Source organism: Copadichromis virginalis, linkage group LG6 (genome assembly GCF_057382275.1).
Source record: "Copadichromis virginalis isolate Kocher_CV1m ecotype Utaka linkage group LG6, C_Virginalis_male_GT1.1, whole genome shotgun sequence".
NCBI lineage: Eukaryota > Metazoa > Chordata > Actinopteri > Cichliformes > Cichlidae > Copadichromis > Copadichromis virginalis.
This window is the reverse complement of record NC_140623.1, coordinates 41124185-41145228: the sequence shown is the minus strand read 5'-3', so window position 1 is coordinate 41145228 and position 21044 is coordinate 41124185. Positions and strand designations below refer to the sequence as shown.

General features: G+C 41.6%; 1 protein-coding gene and 1 long non-coding RNA gene across 3 annotated transcripts in view; both read left to right on the top strand.

Moving 5' to 3' along the window:
• Nucleotides 1-2788, top strand: LOC146708530 (uncharacterized). The gene is made up of 2 exons (XR_014920965.1): nucleotides 1-152; nucleotides 275-2788. It is a non-coding gene; the product is annotated as an uncharacterized LOC146708530 (long non-coding RNA).
• Nucleotides 1-21044, top strand: part of LOC146708529 (ras and Rab interactor 2-like) — a 52824-nt gene that overhangs the window by 24674 nt on the left and 7106 nt on the right. For both annotated transcript variants that reach the window (XM_085460478.1, XM_085460479.1), the window contains exons 3-8: nucleotides 7587-7681; nucleotides 7979-8168; nucleotides 8250-8367; nucleotides 12725-12797; nucleotides 13390-13481; nucleotides 17606-18982. In XM_085460478.1, the coding sequence (XP_085316604.1) occupies nucleotides 7587-7681; nucleotides 7979-8168; nucleotides 8250-8367; nucleotides 12725-12797; nucleotides 13390-13481; nucleotides 17606-18982 (1945 nt within the window). The remainder of the gene's footprint in view (nucleotides 1-7586; nucleotides 7682-7978; nucleotides 8169-8249; nucleotides 8368-12724; nucleotides 12798-13389; nucleotides 13482-17605; nucleotides 18983-21044) is intronic.

Below are 21044 nucleotides of genomic sequence, written 5' to 3'. Positions count from 1 at the left end.
TCAGGTTTTTTACAGAGTCATTCAGTACAAAAACACAGTGAATTAGGAAGATGTGGCACATGAATGTTTCTGTTTTTCAGGTGGAAGTTCTGAGCATTTCTCCTCTCAAAAGAGACCGGAGCCCACCAGTGAAGAGAGTTCAGATGTAGATGGTGAGTTTAAGCTTTTGTCTGAAATGTAGTGACACTGTTGTATGTATTCTACTCAAATTCTATTCCAGTACAATCTGCTTTGTACAATAACAGCTACCATTGTTTGTGTGTTTCTGTTTTAGAAGAGAGCAAGGAAGCAAGACTGGCTTTGAGGAAAAGGCGAAAAACCAAAGTGGCCAAAGCAAAGGGTGAGATGTTTTAAGCTTTAAATGTATTTAAAATTTTCTGTTTGCAGTATATGAATCAGGTTGTAGACATGACTTTATTTCCTTATAGTTTTGTCCTCTGTGGCAGAATATATGCCTACACAAACACAAAATTCTTGATAATATTGATCCAGAATTATTTTGTTGGTAATTAGAAAAATTATTGAAAATGTTTAAGTATTGCTTTACAGTAAGTTGAAGAGGAGAATTCAGAGGGGGTGGAGATGGGTGTCAGGGGTGATGTGTTATAAAAGGAAAGCAGCAAGAGGGAAAAGAAAGGTTTACAAAATGGTAGTGAGGAACGCTATGACGATTTTCATTGGGAATGACCAGGATGGACAGGATTAGAAATGACTACATCATAGGGACAGCTCAGGTCAGAGGTTTGGAGACAAAGAGAGACAAGGCTGAGATGGTTTGGACATGTGCAGAGGAGGCTGCCAAGGGATGTTGATGATGGAGCTGCCAGGCAGGACGAGAAGAGGAAGACCTCAGAGGAGGTTCATGGATGTGAAGGAGGACAGGCAGAAGGTTGGTGTGACAGAGGAGGATGCTGGTATAGGAGGAGGTTGAGGAGATGATCCGCTGTGATGACCCCTAAAGAGTTCAGCTGAAAGAATGATTGCTTCACTTTTATTGTTACATTTATGATTTGTTAGGCTACCTATTCTGGTGAGTGACTAGTTTAACCTGCTGTGTTGCGTGAGTTCACACTTTGCAAGAACAGCACTACAAAACACATGGCAGGGTTCTGCAGGTCATTTCACAAGTCTGGAATTAAAAAAAAAAATGCAGGCTGAAAATGTCTTGTTATATTATCATAGAAAATACCTGTTTAAGGTCCTATGATTTACCAATTAAAGACAACTACTTTATCTCAATGTTATTTTTTTTTACAATGCGTATTTTAGTTTCCACCAATTACACACACAGATGTTGTGTTTTAAAATCAAAATTTGTAAAGTGAACTAGATTGACAGTATGGACCATCATTTTCAGTGTGAGGTTTGTGAAAAGACAGCAAGAAACGGCAAGTACAAGCAACAAAGCTCATCGAGTAGACTACATTAGGCTTCAAACTTTCCTTTTTGCTAAAGCATATATTTCAGGCTGGACCAGGTGACCCTGAATCCTCCCTTAGTTATGCTGCAGTCTGTTTTAATATCTTCATATTTGCCTAATACTATACTTTTATCTTTTGAAAAATCAGCTTCTGTTTCCAGTACGCTTTTCAATAATCATTAGTGAACAGATGCTCACAATGCCACCCCTTTCATGCGACCATGCAGGTTAAGCTTTTTGTGACCACTTATCCAGATCGCCACTTTCAGGTTAAGTGAATCCAGATTATGGAAAGATAGCCTTGATGTGTTGAATGTGCTTTGTAGTACAGGCCTTATGACTAATGATAGACAAAACTTAATTCTGCTCTTTGGTATTGTATCTGTGCGCCAGTCGCAAAACTGTGACAGTTTGTCAAATAAAACGCATAAATTCAGATAAAATGAAAAGATCATGTCAATCAGTTATGTTTGGTTCTGAATCATGATCTAGGTAATTTGTTACATTGTCAAGGATATTAGCAATTGTATTTCATAATAAAAAAAAAATTGACTTAAAATATGTGATGTCAGTTAACTAGATTAGAACTACTACCAACAGCACAGGTTTTTTTTATTACTAGTACATCAGAAATATTTGCCTTATTTAAAACAATAGCAAATTATTAAAGTCTGACAGTTTTTTTGTTTTTTTACAAGAATATTGTTATGATGAATGATTTTAACAGGACTAATAACTAGTTAGCATCTTATTTTAAAAGGCTAGATGCAACATGTACCTTTGAAAACAAAATGTATAAAAGTAAATTGGCTGCTGTTTCACTCTGTAGGTATATTACTCAATAACTGATCTCATGTTTCTGTGAACTCAAAATACTTAATTTAAAAGTGCTTACTACATATCTTGGGTACAAAATGTTGAGTAAATTGTTGAACCTACAGTTTGGTTTGGCATTTTCTGTAAATATACACAAGCAGAACCCCATTTCAAAATCAAAACAAAAACAAAAAAAACTACGGTTACATACATGTTGTAAAGTTAACAGTCCATGTTGTCTTTTGTGTTATTTGTAGAGATCCCCCGTGCGAAGGTCAAGAGGCCATGGAGTGAAGCAGAGAAGACGGCAGTGCAAAGACGGCTGGGAATTATGTAGGAAGCAGGAAGGTCATACTGGTACAGTTGTAGCCATCCTAAGCTTTACTGATTTTTCTTTTTGGCAGAAGTCAAAACAAACCGATCAAAGTTATTGATCACTATTTTAGTTGTAAGTCATTAGACTTAATAGTTGTCTTCATTGTTATAATAGCAATTATTATTCCTCTGGAAGGATGTTACATTGTGAAATAAACTGAATTTGCTCTTGTTGCAGCATTGTGGGAATTTCCTTGGTAATTATTAATAAAATCTACAGCGGTATTTGAAATGTAATACTACCTTTTGTTATGTAGGGTTGTCTTGATAGATTATCAGAACTTTTTAGTTATTCTATTTATGTATAAAGTTGAGACTGTTTAACTTTAACATTATTTGGTTGCACTAAAATAGAAAATGTCAAGGAGTAAATGCAAACAGAAAAAAACATATAGACAGAAACGAACACAAAAGCACCCCCTGGTGGAAAATCACCTGAATAGCACTCAATGACAAGGTCCTCATTCTGATAGTAGAATGAGATTTTTTTTTTACTTGAGTGTTTTAAGATTTTGAGGTGATTTTTGGTGTTAGAGAGCCACCCAGTGTTCAAAAATGGCAAAGGTTTGTCTGCAAGTGTAGCAGAAATGGTGGTCCTCACTTTGATAGTACACTTACCCGGTCCTCAGTCGTTATGCAAGACAGGAATGTGTGTGTGTGTGTGTGTGTGTGTGTGTGTGTGTGTGTGTGCCCTCTACTGGCAAGTCAGTTGTGTAAAAGAGATTTTTATATACAGTCTTTTAATGAAAAGTTGATTTTTCATGTAAAATCTTTTACATGCACGAGGTCATCTCTCCACTATGGTTTGATTCTGAAGCTGCCTTATATGTGCAAACTTTTTATTATTAGATTTTGTTTTTTTCTTCACACGTTGCACATTTCTCTGGCATTATGGTGCTTATACTTTAATTCTGCACCCCTGAAAGCCTACTAAGAATAACACTTGAAGCTCTTTTCTGTTCTGGGCAGTTTCTCCCAGAGGGCAGTGAGGATGGTCTCATTTCTGGCTTTGTAAAATGTGGGCTTTTAAAAAAAGAAAACAAAGATTTGTTAGTGATGTAACAAATCCTTATTATGTGTATTATGCCCACTAGCCCTGAAGTGATTGCATCAGCTCAGTTTATCTGTATGATATATCAGTGCCCTGCACAGAGGAATGAGTAAAACCCCTTTGAAAGTAAAAGAGACGTCTTTAGACCAGACCAGCAACTCAGAAACAAAGTCACACTTTTAATTTCCTTTGCAGCTTTTTCCATCTTTAATAACCCTGTGAAAGCGCTCTGTACGCGTCTGTGTCAAAACCAAACACATAGTTTCCCGTTGACTCCATCCATGGCTTTAACAGCAGCTCATGCAGTGAATCAATTACGTCTACGCATGCACACACACACACGTGCATTGCTGAAGGAGCTGTGTTTGAGCGCTTCAGTCTGCCTTTGCTCTGCATACCTGTGCTGTTAAGAATAAACTATAATGAATGAAAATAAACCCTGTTTATAAAGCTCTGTATAAATCAGTGAGTGCTTTTTTATGGATGTGGGTGGTTTTTCTCTAAAGGTCATCAGTGTGACATAAGGCCTGTGTGGGTATCATCGTTAGAGTTCTCTGCCCAGATCCAGTCACTCAGCAGCGCTCGTGCTCACTGACCTTCGTTTTATCGGTCAGGAATTTCCCATGTCTGCTCTTCTGGCTCACTTTCTACTTTCGCATTCATATAATTCAGTGCCCGTCTCAACAATATGTAATAACTAATGTTTCTCCTTCTTTCCGTCACTGGATAAACTCAGGATATGAGGCTCTGCAGAGAAAAAAAGTTCATGTATGATTCTGTAACATGGAAACCGTTTTAAAGGCTAGAAGGTGACATTAGGATAAGCAGACTGATGCCACGCTCACGTATGCTCTACGACTTGACTGGACTCTGGCTTTAACTACAAAGACGAAGGGGAAACTTTTAACCTGGTACTGTCCAACACCAGCCTGACAAATTCCAACTTTATTATGTGATTCCCACTAGCCTTAAAACATTTTGTGCATTATAACTGGAAACTGTTTCCAACAACAAACATATGGTGTATTTTACTCCCTCCCATGTTATCTTTTGGCTAATACAAACTCAGATAATTACATTACATTACAGCTGATGATGTCAGGTAACACTACACACCTGAAACAACTTAACGCTCATCCATGTGACGCTGGCGCTCTGGCAGAGGGAGCTGCCAGCTTTGTTTTTGTCTCTGAGTTGGTTTAGTGGCTTGAATTTCAACTGGATCTGTCATCAGGAACACTGTAAACAATGCGGTCTGAAGTGGTGTAATCTTTGTCAGCAGCATGGGAGAGCGCTCGTTAGTTCTTTAGAAGGATGAAACATGAGAGCAAATGTTTTCCTTTCTGGGATTACCCGTGCTAATTAAAGGTTCATGCTGTTCAAACTTCCACTTTGCTATTTTCTAGCTTCTACTTCTACATTTCTTACATTTCTTGATTGAAAATTGATGCTTTGAAGCATGAAATCTTTGGCTGTTTCTCCAGCTTTGGTCAGCCTCTGTCTCCACCCAGGCTCCGGCTGAGAGCTCCTTCTCTGGGTTTGAGATATTAGTTGTTTGGTGTTGCAGTATCACTGGGGATCGGCTCGTGTTGTGTAACAGAGTTTTGACCTGATGCAAAGCTGTGGGAGTCTGTGGCTTTTACAGAGCTGGCTCCACTTAGTCCTGTGAGGGGGGGTTGAAGGTCCTGTGGTGGCTGTGGTCTGGCCTGGAGCCCAGTTTAGGGAAGAATGTTTGGAGAAGGATGCCTCCTGCTGGTTATAATGTATAATGGGCGCGCTAGTTCATAAAATCTTTACAAATGTGCCGTTTCTGTGATGATACACATCCTTCTGGCATATTTTCCCTAAATGTTGCATTTTAATGTAGAATATCAGAAAGATAAATACTGTAGGCTTTCAGGAGCAGCCCTGTTTGCACTGTTTGACCCAGATAATCAGTGAAAAGCATCCAGATTTCAACATCTGCTCTGATACGACGAGGAGGCTCTGAACCCCTGGGAGTTCTCTAAAATGTGCAGTGAGGGAATGTGGGAATTGCAGTGAAAAAAGACAACATGAAATCAGTTACATTTTTATGCAGCCAAACAGTTTTCAGCTCCAGTACATTTTGGAGTAAATTGCACACAGTTGTTCCGATACAGGAATTAATTTTGCCAGAATGTGTGTTTATGAAGCGCCTTGAGGCGACTTTTGTTGTGATTTGGCGCTATATAAATAAAATTGAATTGAATTGAATTGAACTGAATGCAGACGACTCAGAGATAATGTGTGGGGTGAAAGGGGCACACGTTTGCTTTAAAATAAAAGGAAGTTGCAACAGTTTTTGTTGGTGGTTCCTCTGATTTTACCAGCTTACTGTGAAAGTGAGTCAGAGCTTGGAGAGAAAAACGTACATGAACTATGGGTGAAATACAGTGGAACAAGTTGAAATCTAAATGTACGCAAATGAAACATTATTGATTCAGTTTGGGCTGTTTTCCTCGATATTGATCATAAATAAACATCCGGAAATCTGAGCAGACCTCAAAGACTAAAAGATGGAAGAATTCACATTTTTGAAAATTCAGCCGACTTGTTGACACTGTTGAGTTTTTGGAGCCAGTATGGATCATATTTGATCCAGATGATCCAAAGTTTTATTTTTGAAGCTTGGAGGTGAGGATTCTGTTACTGTTACCATCTTTGAAGCCACGTGTCATGAAAAAGGGCTGATCAGACACTGCTCACCTGTACAGTAAACACCAAACACTCACTGCGCCCACCCGAGGTGATGTCTGCGAGTCCACTCACCTTTTTTAAAGGTGTCACAGAAGCAAGTCTCCAGTCTGCGCTGGGTTCTTATTTATTTATTTATTTTTTGTTTGTTTGTTTGTTTTTTGAGGAAAGCAGGAAGTCCGACACAGAGACTCTGCCAAAAGCTCTCGCAGTTTCGTTTCAGGAGTTTAAGGAAAGGAACAGAAACACACTTAAGACACCACATCACAGAAACCCACACACACCCAAAGAAGTGACTCTGGACCCTCGTAACATTAAGAGCAAAATACAGCTGAAATATTTAAAACGAGAGGTTTGTTCAGTCACTTTCATTTGACCTTATTCCATTAAACTGAACATTTTACATTTACAAAGCAACCAAATCCTGACTTTAAGTAATTTGATTACATGAAAATTACATGTTACAAAACATGGCAGCATAATCTGCAGGAGAATACCATCAAAGTGATGTAACTGTAATAACTGTAGTGGAAGTATAACTTCCAAGTTGCAAACTTAGAGTTTTTCTCTTGTTGTTAAAGTTATGGCTTTCTCATTCAAGCCCATTCATTTAGACTGGAGCTTCAAATTAGCTTTGCTGGTACTTGTTACCATGGCTGCTTTAATGTTTTGGGGGGATTACAGTTGGGGACACCAAAATCTACATGTCTCCAATCATTTCATAAACCGAGCAGGTTTTTGTTTTCTTTGTTCTTTTTTCCAGGTTTGTAAAACAGACTCCGTATCATCCATGTCATCACTGCTCGAATCCTAAAATATTCCAAACTAAATGCGGACCTAGATTTGAATGACAGTTGTGATAAGCCTTATCTGTGCCGACCTGAAAACAACACTGCCTGTCACAGATGACTCTTTGAAGGCTTCCTGTCTGAATTAGAAACAGCATTTTCAGTTTGGGCAGCAGTTTGTTATCTGCAGGAGGATTAGGAGAAATTTTCCCTCTTTTTTTTTCACTCTGTGCTTTGTGTCTGTTTCCTTCCAACAGGAAATGAGGTCTACACCGGAAAATGAGTAACAGTTTCTCCAGTCCAGTCTAGCTCAGGCTCAGTTTTAAGTTTTATAATTTATGTTTCATTTACATCTCGTCCGTCCTCTTCTCCTTTTCACGCTCCCTCCAGAGTCACAGCCTCTCACTCTGTCTCTTTCCAGCTGATTGACACATTTGCGTTGGAGATCGGAGAGCTGAAGAAGGAGATGGTTCAGGTCTCTCATGCTGTGGACAAGGATCCTGTGGAGCTACAAGGGTGAGCCTGTTTTCTATGTGCTATCAAGTATTTTATTCCAGACTTTATGACACAGATCTTTCTGTTTTCATGTGCTTATTCTATCCATTTGGAGTTTATTATAAATTTGTAATTAGATGGTGAGGTCTGGAGGACAGTCTGAAAATGTTTATTTTCTTTTTATATACTAGGAGACAATCTCGGCATTGACTTATTTTATTAATTCTAAGTTATTTTTTGGTTAGGAGGAAACATATAAAAAAACATACAAACAACCAGCAGGTGGCAAAAGTGTTTAAGTCTTTCTCTCTGTGGCAGGCTGGAGAGCGGTGTGTACCTGCAGGCTCGCCACTGCGGTGGGCTGGTGGGTGAAAGGGATTCTGGGTACGACTCCTTGCGGAGGAGGATGAGCGTGTGGGACCGGCTGACTCAAACCCACCCGGCGTGGCTGCTGCTGGGGGTCAGCGAAGAGGAGGCCAATCGCATACTGCTCAAACAGCCGCCAGGGGTGAGGAGGTCGCGTCCTGGGATGCAGATGTTAATATGTCTCCTTTGAATGTCTTTCCAAACATTTAATTTCGCGGTGCAGGTGTTTTTGGTGAGGAAGTCTGTCGCTCTGCAAAGAAAGGTCCTCTCCGTGCGTCTGCAGGAGGATCAGGAATCGGGAACTCCCATCAGCCACTTCCCTGTCAGAGAGAGTCAGTACAGTAAGTGACATGTTTGACTACCTTTAACTAAAAAGTACTTTCCGCTAGACGTCAGAGTCATTAGTTGCATTCTCTTAAAGCACTTTTCAAAAAGCTGTGATGGCAGAGATGAGTCAGACGGCTAAAACGAGGCTTTCAGTTTCCTTTGGTCCTTAGAATACATCTCGTTCGACCACAGCTGCCTCTGCAGTCACGCTGTCCTCTGGGTCAAAGACTTAAATACACCATTTCCTGTCCACCTCTGCAAATGATGCCCAGAAATAAACCAACACCGAAACAAGAATCAGATTATGACTGAGGCGGTTTGCCACATGTGTATGTTACATTGTGTACTATTGTAGTTTTGTTTTCTTTTTAAATGTAACTGATCAAGAAAATTGCCGGAACGACATTATTACACCATCGTTTTTGCCTTTAGTGAAGCAGTGAAGACGGATGGGAAAGTGAGGAGCAAGATGCACAGAAATGGCCCGCGGGTCGGGCTCGAACCAGGCCGCTCGCCCACTGCTCACTAAAGTGGCGCCCAGCAGGGAGAGACGGCTCAAACAATCAGGAGTAAATATTTTTGAGAATTCTTGACAAAATTGGCAGTTGTCCCGTCCCTGCCCCAAAGAGGCTTTCAACAAAGCTAGACACTTGGAAGACTCAGGAGCCAATCATATCGTTGCATAAAGCTGGACGACTGTTTTAAACCTTATTTTGGGTGAAAGCAGGTTTTGTTTCTTTGTTTTGATTACTTTTTTTTTTTTAATTGGACTTGTCTGGTGAGCAGAGATGGGCAGTAACACGTTACTGTAATCCGATTACTTTTTTCAAGTAACGAGTAAAGTAAGGGATTACTATTGCAAAAAAGGTCATTAGATTACCGTTACTTTCCCGTAGGAACGCTGCGTTACTGCGTTACTAAAACCTTGGGGGTTTTTTTTTTGCGAAAGTGTCTCATGACAGTGACGTAAGCAAGTGCGCCGTTCGTGACAACAGCTGTGTGCAGATCAACAATGGATCATATATCGAGTGCAGAGAGAGTATGAGCGTGCAGCGTTTAAAGCGTGGAAGTACTGACCTTACTTTGAGTTTGATTCCATAAAAAGTGACAAAAACATTAGTGTCCGCTGTGCGTGGGAAGAAAACTTCTTTTTACAGCGAAAAAACCCCCTAGACCTCCGAACAAGCTCCGAGTAGCTACGACGTAATGGGAAACTCACAGAGAAACTCGCGGATTCTTCCACTGACCGCTGCAGCTCACCTGCACCAGGGTAAACCTCCACCTACCCCACTCCTGCTTTACAGGTGAAAATAGAGCAACAGCACCGCTGAGTCTTTGACTTTATTTATTTTCTGCTGTGTTTTACTTGCATCTATTTGAAAGACTGAGTGTAAACACAAAAAATATTTTATTTTATGTGCTGGAATGTGCAGAAAATAGCTTTAAATGTTAAACTAATTTCTTCCCGTCAGAGAATGTTGCAGATAATTAAATGTTTGCTTGATGCATAAAGTTAAAAGGTTAAAACTAATAAAACAAGTTTTAAAAAGAGACTTTTCCATCTGATTACATTTTGTATGATGGATTATGCAGAAAAAGTAGAACTGGGCTGAAAGATCTATCACTTTATCACCTCTTCAGGTTGTAAATCGTGTTTTTAACAAGTAACTAAGTAATTAATTACTTTTGAAAATAAGTAATCAGTAAAGTAACGGGATTACTTTTTTGGGGGAAGTAATCAGTAATTAGTTACTGAATACTTTTTTCAAGTAACTTGACCAACACGGATGGTAAGTCAGGCCAGTTTTATGTCCCACTGACCAATGAAATGAAAGCTGTGACTCTCTCTTTAGTTTGGGGCTTAAAAATAACCTCCTGCATTCATGCCAACTTCCCAAGTTACAAGACTTGCTTGTACGAGGATTTTAAAACCTATAGTTAGAATTTGGTCATCCGGATAAATCAAAGAATAAACAAAGAGCCAAAGCCATTAAATGTTGCACGAGAACATAAGACGCTTGAAGTTAAAAGAAAACTTCCCTGCAGTGTCCAGTTTAAGGCAGTTCAGTCAGAAGCAGAAGAGCTGTGCAGCTGATTCCAGGCAGGAGCTGTAAACCCACACAGGATACACAGAATAAACCAAAAACTATAACTTCCTGTGATTTTTGGTGAACGCAGCTCAGGAAGTGAGATGGGAGCAGACTAGGAAATAAGCAGAGCATCCAGTTAAGATAATGAAGCCGAAATGTTGTTACATTAAAAACAAATCCAACATTTTCTATTGTATTTTTACTATTTTAACACATTTCCTCTGACGGTGCTTCAGCTTAAATCTCCAAACTCATCATGACCTCATCTTGTTTTTGCTCGTAGACAGTGTCCAAACTACAACTGCTGAAAGAGCCAGCCCTATAAGGCTTGACTGGTGATACTGGAAATGTGGGTTTTACAAACAAATGACAGCTGAAATGAACCTTTCGTCTAGATTTAACTTTTGTCCTGAGGGTTTGCCATGTGAAAAGACATAACATACACAGGCTTCTGTTTAAGTAAGAGCAATTATAGTACTTATCTTCAGCAAACACGCACAGCAGCCATGATTTTCGTCACCTTTGTGCTTGTGCAGCATACCTGCGCTGACCTCTTTCATCTAAAGCTCTTTGCAGTTGTGCCTGCTTGTTGTGGTTCTTCCTTATGCTTTGTGGAAGCTTTATTGAACTGTTAAACAGTCATTTTTAATTGTAACATTAACGTCTGAGATATTAAAGTAAATCAGTTGCATGTATGGTCAGCATTAGTCATTGAGCTGCAACACTGCCAAGAAGTGACGACATACCAGCTGTGGATTTTCCCTGCTGAAATGACAGCACAGATGGGATTGTGCCTTAGGCCTGCTTTTTCTTCTAGCTGCTCTATAGTTGGCGTGCCTCGTCAAGCTAGCCCTGTACACAGTGTTTGAAGTGAACTTAAAAGCTTTTAATTATGTATATATATAAATACAACTTTAGAAAAGTTTCCTTTGTGAAACTCTGCCTGTGCACATAATGAGAAGAGTAACTTCTGTCTTTGTATGTGACTGTATGGAAACTAAAAGCTCAAAGCCACTTCCCTAAATGTGTATCAGAGAGCCAAGAAGTCTCAAATGAGGTGAAAATCACCTAAGAGAGATTTGAACTCTTAGGTCTATGACATCCATTCAACAGTTGTTGAGGATATCTCAACTTGAAACCTGGAACGATCCACTGTCCCAGATTTTGTCAGTTTATGTAGATGTTGAGTTATTTCGTGGTCTAATTTCAGATACTAGAGATCTAAATACTAGAAATAAAAAATAATAAATGAGAAAATGATCAAACTCATCAGAACTCATGATCTGAGGTAGTCATCGTGACATCACCTGCTGTTTTATAGTCTCATTCTTGACGCCTCGAGCTTCTTGGCCACGGCCACCTTAACGTTGTGTAGCCAGACATGATGCAGATCTCACTGTGAGACAGAAGTGTGCTCACAGCAGGTGTACCTTTGAACTCGGTCACCTTAATTTACAGCATGAATATCATATTGTATTCAATAAAACTTGAAACTCAGGAAAGACTGTTGATCTGTATCCTTTTATGAACAAATGTAGCCTGCTAACATCATAAATGTGTCCCATCTGCCCTGCACTCATGATGAAGGTTTCACAAAGAGACGTCACAAAGCAGTGGCTGATGTAATCTATTTTTTATGTACATCTATGACGAAAACGTTGCACCAAAAACCGAACGCACCAGCTTTCTAAGTACGCCAAGACCAGTCAGTTATTGGCACGTCCACTTTTATTATTTCTCACCACAGATTCATGCAAGAGTCTCGTTGCCTTCAGCAATCAGAACACAAGATGACATGTTTATATCCTCATATTTGTTATGCGGCGTGAGGACAGTGAGGGAACTCGACACCCTGACCTGGTGTTATAACTGCCAGTTCAAAAGAGGGAAAATACCCAGAGGAGATAAGAGAACTTGTAAAACTTGTTGCGCTTCTGGATTATTGACCTGTTCTTCCAGAAGCGACGGAGAAGTGGGCATGTGCAGTTTGTACCTGGAGTCAGTGAAGAGGAGAAACCCTGGGTAACTGACGAAGGTCGTCTGAAAATGTTGCAGTCACATCGTTTTAATTTATCCTTTGAGAACCTTTTTTTTTCTTTGAGCTGAATTGTTGGGCTCGTTTATTTAATTCTTCTGACACAAGTACCATCTCATCAGTATAAACAAGCCTGAAAAAATGCTGATTAGGCGAGAAATCCCTCGGTGAACTCTTGCACTGCATGTCATTAACTTCCTGTGTGTGAAATCTGATGAGATCTTTGTAAATTTCATCTGCCTACAGCCTTTTCTCTCGATGGATCTGGGATCAGCTTTGCAGACCTGTTCCGGCTCGTGGCCTTTTACTGTATCAGCAGGTAAATACCCCACCTAAGGCAGCTTCTTTGTTTGGTTTTCTTTGCTGTTGCTTTGTGATGATTCAAGCATGGATGAGGATAATGTCGAGTAAGCAGTCCGCTCTCAGCGCTCACGGCTTTCGCTTCTTGTTTTATATCGTGCCAGCTGGGGCAACGCAGACAGACACAGGAAATAGTTGAGCTGAAAGAAATGCCAGGCACAACAAAGCAGAGAATTAAATGGACACAAAATTGTCTTTAGATATCGTCTTCAGCTGCGTGTTCGCTTTATAAAGTCTGAGCACGGGGTGTGTGTGTATCTGTAGCGCTGTATTAAAGTGGCGTTAATGTAGTGCAGTGGAAAACCAAGGGTGTGTTATGAAGGCACTTATCTGTATGACCGTGTTTGGGTCGTGTTTTGCCAACCAGACTTGAGGCGTCATCACTTTTGTTCCAGGATTTTATGTCAAACGAGGACGATGGATAAACATAAATCTGTCACACATGCACGTTTCTTTCACGACTGACCTTTAATTCGACAGCTACTTCAGCTCCTATGTTTATCCCTTCTTCTGCTTTCTTAACACATTTTAATTTGTTTTTGTCTCTTTAGAGATATCCTGCCATTCACACTCAAACTCCCAGAGGCCATAGCTTCAGCCAAGACCCAGAAAGAGCTGGAGGAGGTGGCTCAGCTTGGAGCAGGTAGCCTTGCTGCTTTGTAAACTCACACCCTGAATGAACATGTTGGATTTCTCACAAGTATATCTCCAAGTTGTCTGCACTTAATTCATGGTAAATTCTACCTGGTATGTCTTGATAATGTGGTTATTGCACCTCCACCATAAATAGCATAAGGATGTAGCTATCGTGACATCAGCTGCTGATTATTGAAGTTCCATTATGAAGCCTCGAAATGAGCCTTTAAGTCTATAATGTGGATGATAAGATAAGATAAACCTTTATTAGTCCCACATGTGGGAAATGTTTTGGTCACAGCAGAAAGTAAGTTAAGAACAGTAAAAATTAAGAAAAATGAAAAAACAAACAAAACAATAGAATAGAATACGATATGACAGAATAACATACTATACCAAACAGAATAAAAAACTGCTAAACTGGGAAATTGCAGTTGGTACTATTGCACATCAGGGAGATGGGGCGAAAGTTATCGTTGTGTATTGGATGTGTGTCTGTCTGCACATGTGTGGTCATCTGCAGAGACCATGTTGTGGAGTTTCACAGCAGAAGGGAGGAAAGACCTGTGAAATCTGTCCGTCTCACACCGCAGGTGCTGCAGCCGGACACTGAAGGAGCAGCTCGGTGCTGTCATAATCTTCTTTTCTGAAACTTAAAATGATCGAAATTTACAAATGGGACCTAATGTTTTTTTCAATATGACCTCAAATGAGTGACTGAACCCATAAAGTCTTTTCCATTGACTTTACATGTAAACCTGACGCTCTGGCCACCTCTATCGTGTTCAGTGTGAACACACCGTTAGAGAAAGTGTTTAAAGAGTATCACAGCACCATGCGGGACTTCACCGAGCTCCTGAGAGCGACCCTTTCTGTCGGTGCTTGATTTTCATACAGCTGTGTTTGGATAGATGAGTGAAAACCTTTAGCAATGAAGTGTTTTTAAGGACTTTTTTCAAGTCAACCCATTAGATGGGATTACCTTGTCTTTTGTGCATTGGCTTCACTTTTCACACCCAGTTTGATATTGTCTTTAGGACCTAAGGCTCATGCTAATTTAGTATTTTCTATCCCTTATATTAAAAGTGCTAGGCAAACTGATAAATAGTTGTTGTTTTTTTTAAATTCTAATTGTTATGATTTCTTCTTTCTTGCTTGGCTAATCAGTTTCCTTCAGCTTTGTCCTGACAGGAAGAAACTATTGCTCGAGTGCTCAAACAGAGTAGAAATCACTGCATAGGTACTTTAACATAGGTACATAGTGTCTTTAGTGCTATTATTTTCACTTAATGTAAACTAGAGGAGTAAGTAAGTAAAGGCTGCTTTTCAATCTTAGTGCGTTGAACTCAGACTGTTCATTTGGTTTCCAAATCTTTTTAATTTGCTTTCCAGTTTGAGTTTTTGCTCGATGTATCTACTGGAAATTGTAATATTACCTGGTTACTGATCTGTAAAGTGCAGGCAGGCAAACAAAGCAAAGATAAAAAGGTCAGTGTTCGTGCTGCAGGTGCTCTGTTTGTTTTCCCTCACACTGACTATCCTGGTCAGGTTTCATAGCAGATTTGCTCACATCGCTCCGAGTTACTCTAAGCTCAGCTCCTGTGAAACTGCGGGTGAGTCAGCAGAAGCCTACGACATAACTCACCCCTGATGAGGGAGAGAAGGGAGTGGCGAGTGGAAAGCTACAGACGGCCAACTGCTGTCTGAGCACACACATGCCATTGCACTGCATTCAGACCTGTATAAAAACACAAAAGGCTTGCAAGCATGTGTGCTAACATAATATCATCATTACCAAGATGAAACGCTATCATTGTTTTTTCACAGTCTTCTATGAATGGATGTGGGTGGAAGCGTGCAGAGTTACTTTGTGATGAAGCACAGTGGCCGAAACATCCTTTAAGTATTAGCCAGTTTCTTTAATGCCGGATTTGCAAGATTATCCTGTCATTGAGGGAAACTCCCCTTCGTCATTGGACTGCTTCTATTTAAAGACAAACAGCAGACCGTTGTGGACTCTGGCCACGCACATGTAAGGGAAAAAACAAAGAAACAAAACTTATCTTGCGCCTCCCGTGAATCAGTTAGTTTATCTCTCATGAGGCTGAACTCTTATCCTCCCTATCGGCATGACTTTTGTTAGCAGTGCTGTGAGTTTGGTCATCTCAGCTTAGACATTAACTTTCCATTTAGAATGCAAAATACTACCGATTATTGCTGCTCATTGCAAAGTGAGATACCACTCTAACAAATGCATGTTAGCATTGCTGACATCATCATTAAAACCGCAGACAGACACAAGGGTCACTTTTTAAAACCTACCTAAAAATTGTTGCAGACCAAGTGGGGACTTATGGGTTTGGAAAATTATGCAAATGTGGCAACTTAAATTAACCTGTATCCACTTATTAAGGCACGCAAACATTGTTTAAGCAAGTAAATCCCCATACACATGTTAAATCTTGCATGTCTGGCTTCACAGCAGAAATCACCATGTTTACAGCGTGCTGCAAAAACAGTTTTGGTCTTTATGGTTAGTTTTTCCCTTTGCAATAACTTAATCTGACAAATATTATGCTGTGAGGCAAGACCATCCAAAGTGTTTGTGCTGCAGTTTGGTTAGTGAAATCAGTAGCTGTTAGAAATTCATGTTGTATTAGTTTGTTGCATAGCGCACATTAGCATTGTGCATTGTAGGTAGATCGTTTATGTAGCTGATAATTTAACACCCTCTCACCTGAACATGGTATTTACTACTCTAAAAAAACATGGCAGCAGCATGGGTTACATCACTGTCACTTCATCCATCATTTATATACAGTCTATGGGCAGACGAAAGACTCTAAAGACTTCCTGCATGGATATTTCACAATAAAAACCTTAAGGAATCTCTGGTGGAAGATTCCTCGCTTTCCTGATATTGTTTTAGTTTGCAGCACATGCAGGAAGTGATGAGGTTATTATTGTCAGTAACTTCTGCATTGAATTAATAAATTTATTTATATCTAAAAAAAAAAAACCTGTGGTTTTAATGTGGTGAGCTTCACTCAGTATAAACAAATGTCTTGTTTGTAGTATTTAAGCTAAGTGAAAGTGTGTTTGAGGCACTTTAAAGTGCACGTCTTTACTTGGATAAAGGGGAACTGCGCTCAGCCCACTCTGCGGTCAGTCAGTTTTATGTGTGGTGTTTATTCAGGTTGGGTTGCTTGCTGTTGGGTTGCTCTGCAGACACACACCACAGTGTCAGGTGCTCGTTGCTCACATGGACCAGCAAGAATCCCACAGGCAGCTTTCAGTCCCCAGACACCAAAGGATTACAGGACATATGAAACTGACCTAGCAGCTGGAGCTGCTTCTTCATTTCCCCCGAGTTTGTTTCCATTTTTAAGTGGCAACAACTGTGTAGATGTATGCTGAGTGTGGATTATTTGTTGTCTGTTCTCTTAAAGGGTGGTTAAATCTTTATGCTGTAGCCGTGCGTTTATGATGGGATTCCACAGATGCTTTATTTTGTAGTTGTTCTCGCAGCAGCTGTGTTAGAATGAGGTCTGTCTTGCCAAGCAGCTGAAAACAATGGGATGATTCAGTGGAGTGAGAGAGCATTTCCTCCACTCCCCTTTCATGTTTATGCACTGTCAGTGTAAGAAAGAAACAGAAGAAGAAAGTTGTTCAAATGAGATTCACAGACTTTAAATTTAACACTAGATATTAGGAAGAAAGAAGATTGATACTGAATCGACTCAGAGCTACAAGGAAATGCAGAGCAGGAAGAAAGGGGTGGAGGGACTGTGCGCTATGTGGAGTTTTTAGTGCCCTCCCACTGTGTGATTAGCATGTGTGGCTCCCTCTCTCTGGGTGTGTGTCGGCATCCAGTGAGTCAGAGCAGAGAGGCACGGGCTGAGTATGGAACACTTCTAGACGACAAACGAGCAGGAAAGACGGACAAAACTTTGAAAACTTAAAGGGAGCCAACAAAGTTAGTGGTGAGAACCTGCTGAAAACTCTGCTGCTGCGTTAATTTGAACACAGCAGCTGCTCTGAGGATTTATTCTCTGTGGGAGTTTTGACTTGTCTCAGGAGACGCTGGTCAATGTTTGCCTCTGACGGTTTCTTTACGTCTGTGTGTTACAGGTTTCTGGGACTCTGCCCTGTGCAGTCAGCGGCACACCTCCCCCCGTCCCTGTCGCCCTCTGAGCCGGACCCTCAGTCCCCAGCGGACCAACAGGAACAGCGAGGTCGAGGGGTCACAGCAGAGACACACCAGGGCTCACTGTGACAGCGCACCGGCAACCTTACAATCCCATGCACCTCCACCTAACTTTCACCTAGAGAGAAGACATTCCAGCGGTCCTCTGTGCTTTGTTAACCCGCTCTTTCTCCAAACCCATCCGCACCGCCGTAGCAGCTCTGAGGAGGAGCCGCCCTCAAAGGCTGTCGAGTCCACCCTGGAGAATGCAGAGGAATCAAAGCCTTTAACTGGCAACCAAAGCAGTGATCCACACGTGGACAAAATCAAACCCAACAGCAAATCGCGGCCCCCTCGCCCCCCACCGCCGCGCTCGATGCCACGCCGGCGTCCTGCCCCACCTCCACCTGGACCTCCAGCAGCTACTGCCAGACCGAAGAGCATGCCAGAGGCTGTAATTACAAGGCAGCACCAATCCTCAAATAAGCGCCCGGCACCCACTCGACCTTCGATGGGCATCAAGCACAGCGGATCATCCAAAAGTGGCAGCTCACCAATCCCCGTGACTTCAAACCCACCGCCTCCGAGGCCAAAGAAGCCGGATTTGGAGTCTCACCGCTGCCACATTGCCCTGGATGATGAGACCATCGCCAAGGCCCTGTCTCGTGCCAAACTGCCATCCTGCCAGCCTCAATCTGCCACCCCTGCGGATCTGGAGAGTCCGTCCGGTCCTAATGAGAGGGGACACCAGCGACTCAGCGACATGAGCATGTCTACTTCTTCCTCCGACTCACTGGAATACTCCCAGTCTCCTGGATTCTCCCTGGGCCTGACCCCTACCCCATCATTACACCTAAATCACCAAGACCCGGTGGAGGACAGCAGTGAGGACGATGACGATGGGGAAGAAGAGGAGGAGGACTACGGAGTTGGAATGGAGACAGACTTAGAAATGCGCCTCCGTCCATCCTTCAGAGCCCGGAGCCGAAAGGTCGGCGTGAATATAAGCGGTAGTTCCTTCATCCTTCCCAGGGCCTTGAAGGGGCGCTTCAGTAAGGTCAGCGGCATGCTCAGCTCCCTCATGACCCCGGAGAGGCGGACGGTGAAAAGGATCGCTGAGCTGTCCAGGGACAAAAGCTCGTACTTTGGTTCCCTGGTTCAGGACTACATCGGCTTCGTTCAGGAGAATCGAAGCTGTCACACATCAGGGATGGATTTTCTGCAGACTCTCAGGCAGTTTATGACACAGATGAAGGCTTACCTGCGCCAGAGCTCTGAGCTCGACCCTCCTATTGAGTCCCTCATACCCGAGGACCAGATTGGTAAGTGTTTAAAGTGAAATGTGACTTGGAGATTTGTAGTATGGGCTCATCCTGACTTTGTAAAAGATCTTTGTGTGGGTGCAGGTGTGGGCGTGTGTCATGTTTTTGTTATATATCTGACAGCTTTCAGATCTCTACATGTTCACATTCCAGATATGTTGGGCCATTAGTGATTCAGAGGGTTTCAAAATCACTACATTCATCGACAGTGCTGAAGCCTTGCATTGTGTCGTTGAACTTTCCATATTAGCATGCCTCATTAGCCGTGTTGAATTACAGACATGCCAGCGTGCTGTGCCCTAGTGAGTTATTCCTGGCCTGTGTTTGTCGGCATAATCTCACACTGTAGTTGAGTTTGACTTTGAAGGGCAGGTGTTGCTTTTAAGTGTATATTTAACTTGGTGGGGCTGTTATTAAATGTCAGGACTCAAGGCTACAGAACTGTGTCAAAAAGTACCTTCGTATGCCTTCATTTCATTCATTATTATCATTATACTGCTGCTCGTGTTAGGATCCATCAGGTCCTGCTGGATATGTTTTTTAAAGTGTTGCTTTCTCAGTGATGTCAGAACATTTGAAAAAATAGTTTGCACATATGGAAAACTCTCTGAAAGGGACGCTTCATTCTGATCAGATTATTGTGCACTTGCTTTGCAGAATATGTGAGCATGTCTTTGCACACATCTCACATCCCCTTGTTCATTGTAAACAATAACAGCAAAGCCTTGTTCAGGGACAGAGAAATGATCCTTTCTGATTGTCCTAACAGACCGCACATAAACAATCTCGCGCTCACAAAGGTTCGCTTTGGAGAGGAGAACTAATGTAAACATGTTTAATAAGCAGGCAGACTTTGATTCAATAGTTTGCAAAATGGAAATCTACTTTACTAGTCATTGGCCCAAATGTGGCCCACATCTTCAGTTTCCTGTGAGCCACGTTTGGCCTTGAGTGACGCTGATGTATCAGGATGAGTCTGGCTGCCTAAACTTAGCCCCACATCCACCTTACATGAGCCAAATGAGGTGTGTTGTGGGTTTTGGCCAAGTCTAACACCCATAATACTTGCTGTAACCCAGCTCAGGACGTCTGAGCCACATCCAGCCTGCTGGAACATTTGTGAGCACCAGAACTGAAACATAAATGAGTATAAAGTGGCTCAGATTAAGCCCTCGTTTGTCAGCTGTCAGAATAAAAAGTCTGAGCTGAGAGCCGACAGTCCGCCTGATGTCATGTTACACTCACACATAACTGTGAAAAAGGAGAAGTGGAGCTAAGGTGACCCTTCGAGCCTCTCAGGCGTGTTTACAGAAATACTGGGGAGTGCAGTTATGTTGCAGCAGAACAAAATGTTCTGTTGTGTTTATAATGAAAAGGAAAGCTTGAAGTGCAAAATTTGGAGTGATTTTAGAGAGTGCAACACTTGAAGTATTGTGAGTGGGAGAAGCAGAATGGTTAGCTTATAGGGAGGCTTTTGACTGGCAGCACACACCCCAATTCATAAGTAAACAGAGAATGTGAATGACGAAGAAAGGCGGGGTGTAAATCAGTAAATGAGATATTTATTATGCGCTTCTGGTGTTCCGTCAGATGTAGGAGTACGTGTTTGCCTCCCGATTTAATTGCTTTTGAGATAAAACCTAACAACAAATCAGAAAGTCAGAAAATGTAACGGTCGATCCTGAGGAGGCTCCGATCACGTCCTTGTGTGCACGTGAGGATCTAACAGAGTCGTCCAAGGCTTCCTTTTTATGGCTCTAGATTTATATCTGTAAGCATTTTGCAATAAAGGACTCGCCAAGCCCTTGTCTCAGGTGAGCCACAGCACTTGGCTCTCGTACAGAGTGAGCGGGATAATTGGGAGGTAGTCATCCTGTACTTCTGTGGCTCACAAAGAAAGCAAAACAGAATACCAATTCTTCATAAGAACAGGATTCCTGTGCGTGCATGCACTGTACTTTGTTCTGCGTAAATCATTGCATAAGTCTGGCATAAACAGCGCCCGGAGGCTGGGGTTGCCTGTGCTGCATGAATACTCGCTGTCAGTGAACAATAACACGCG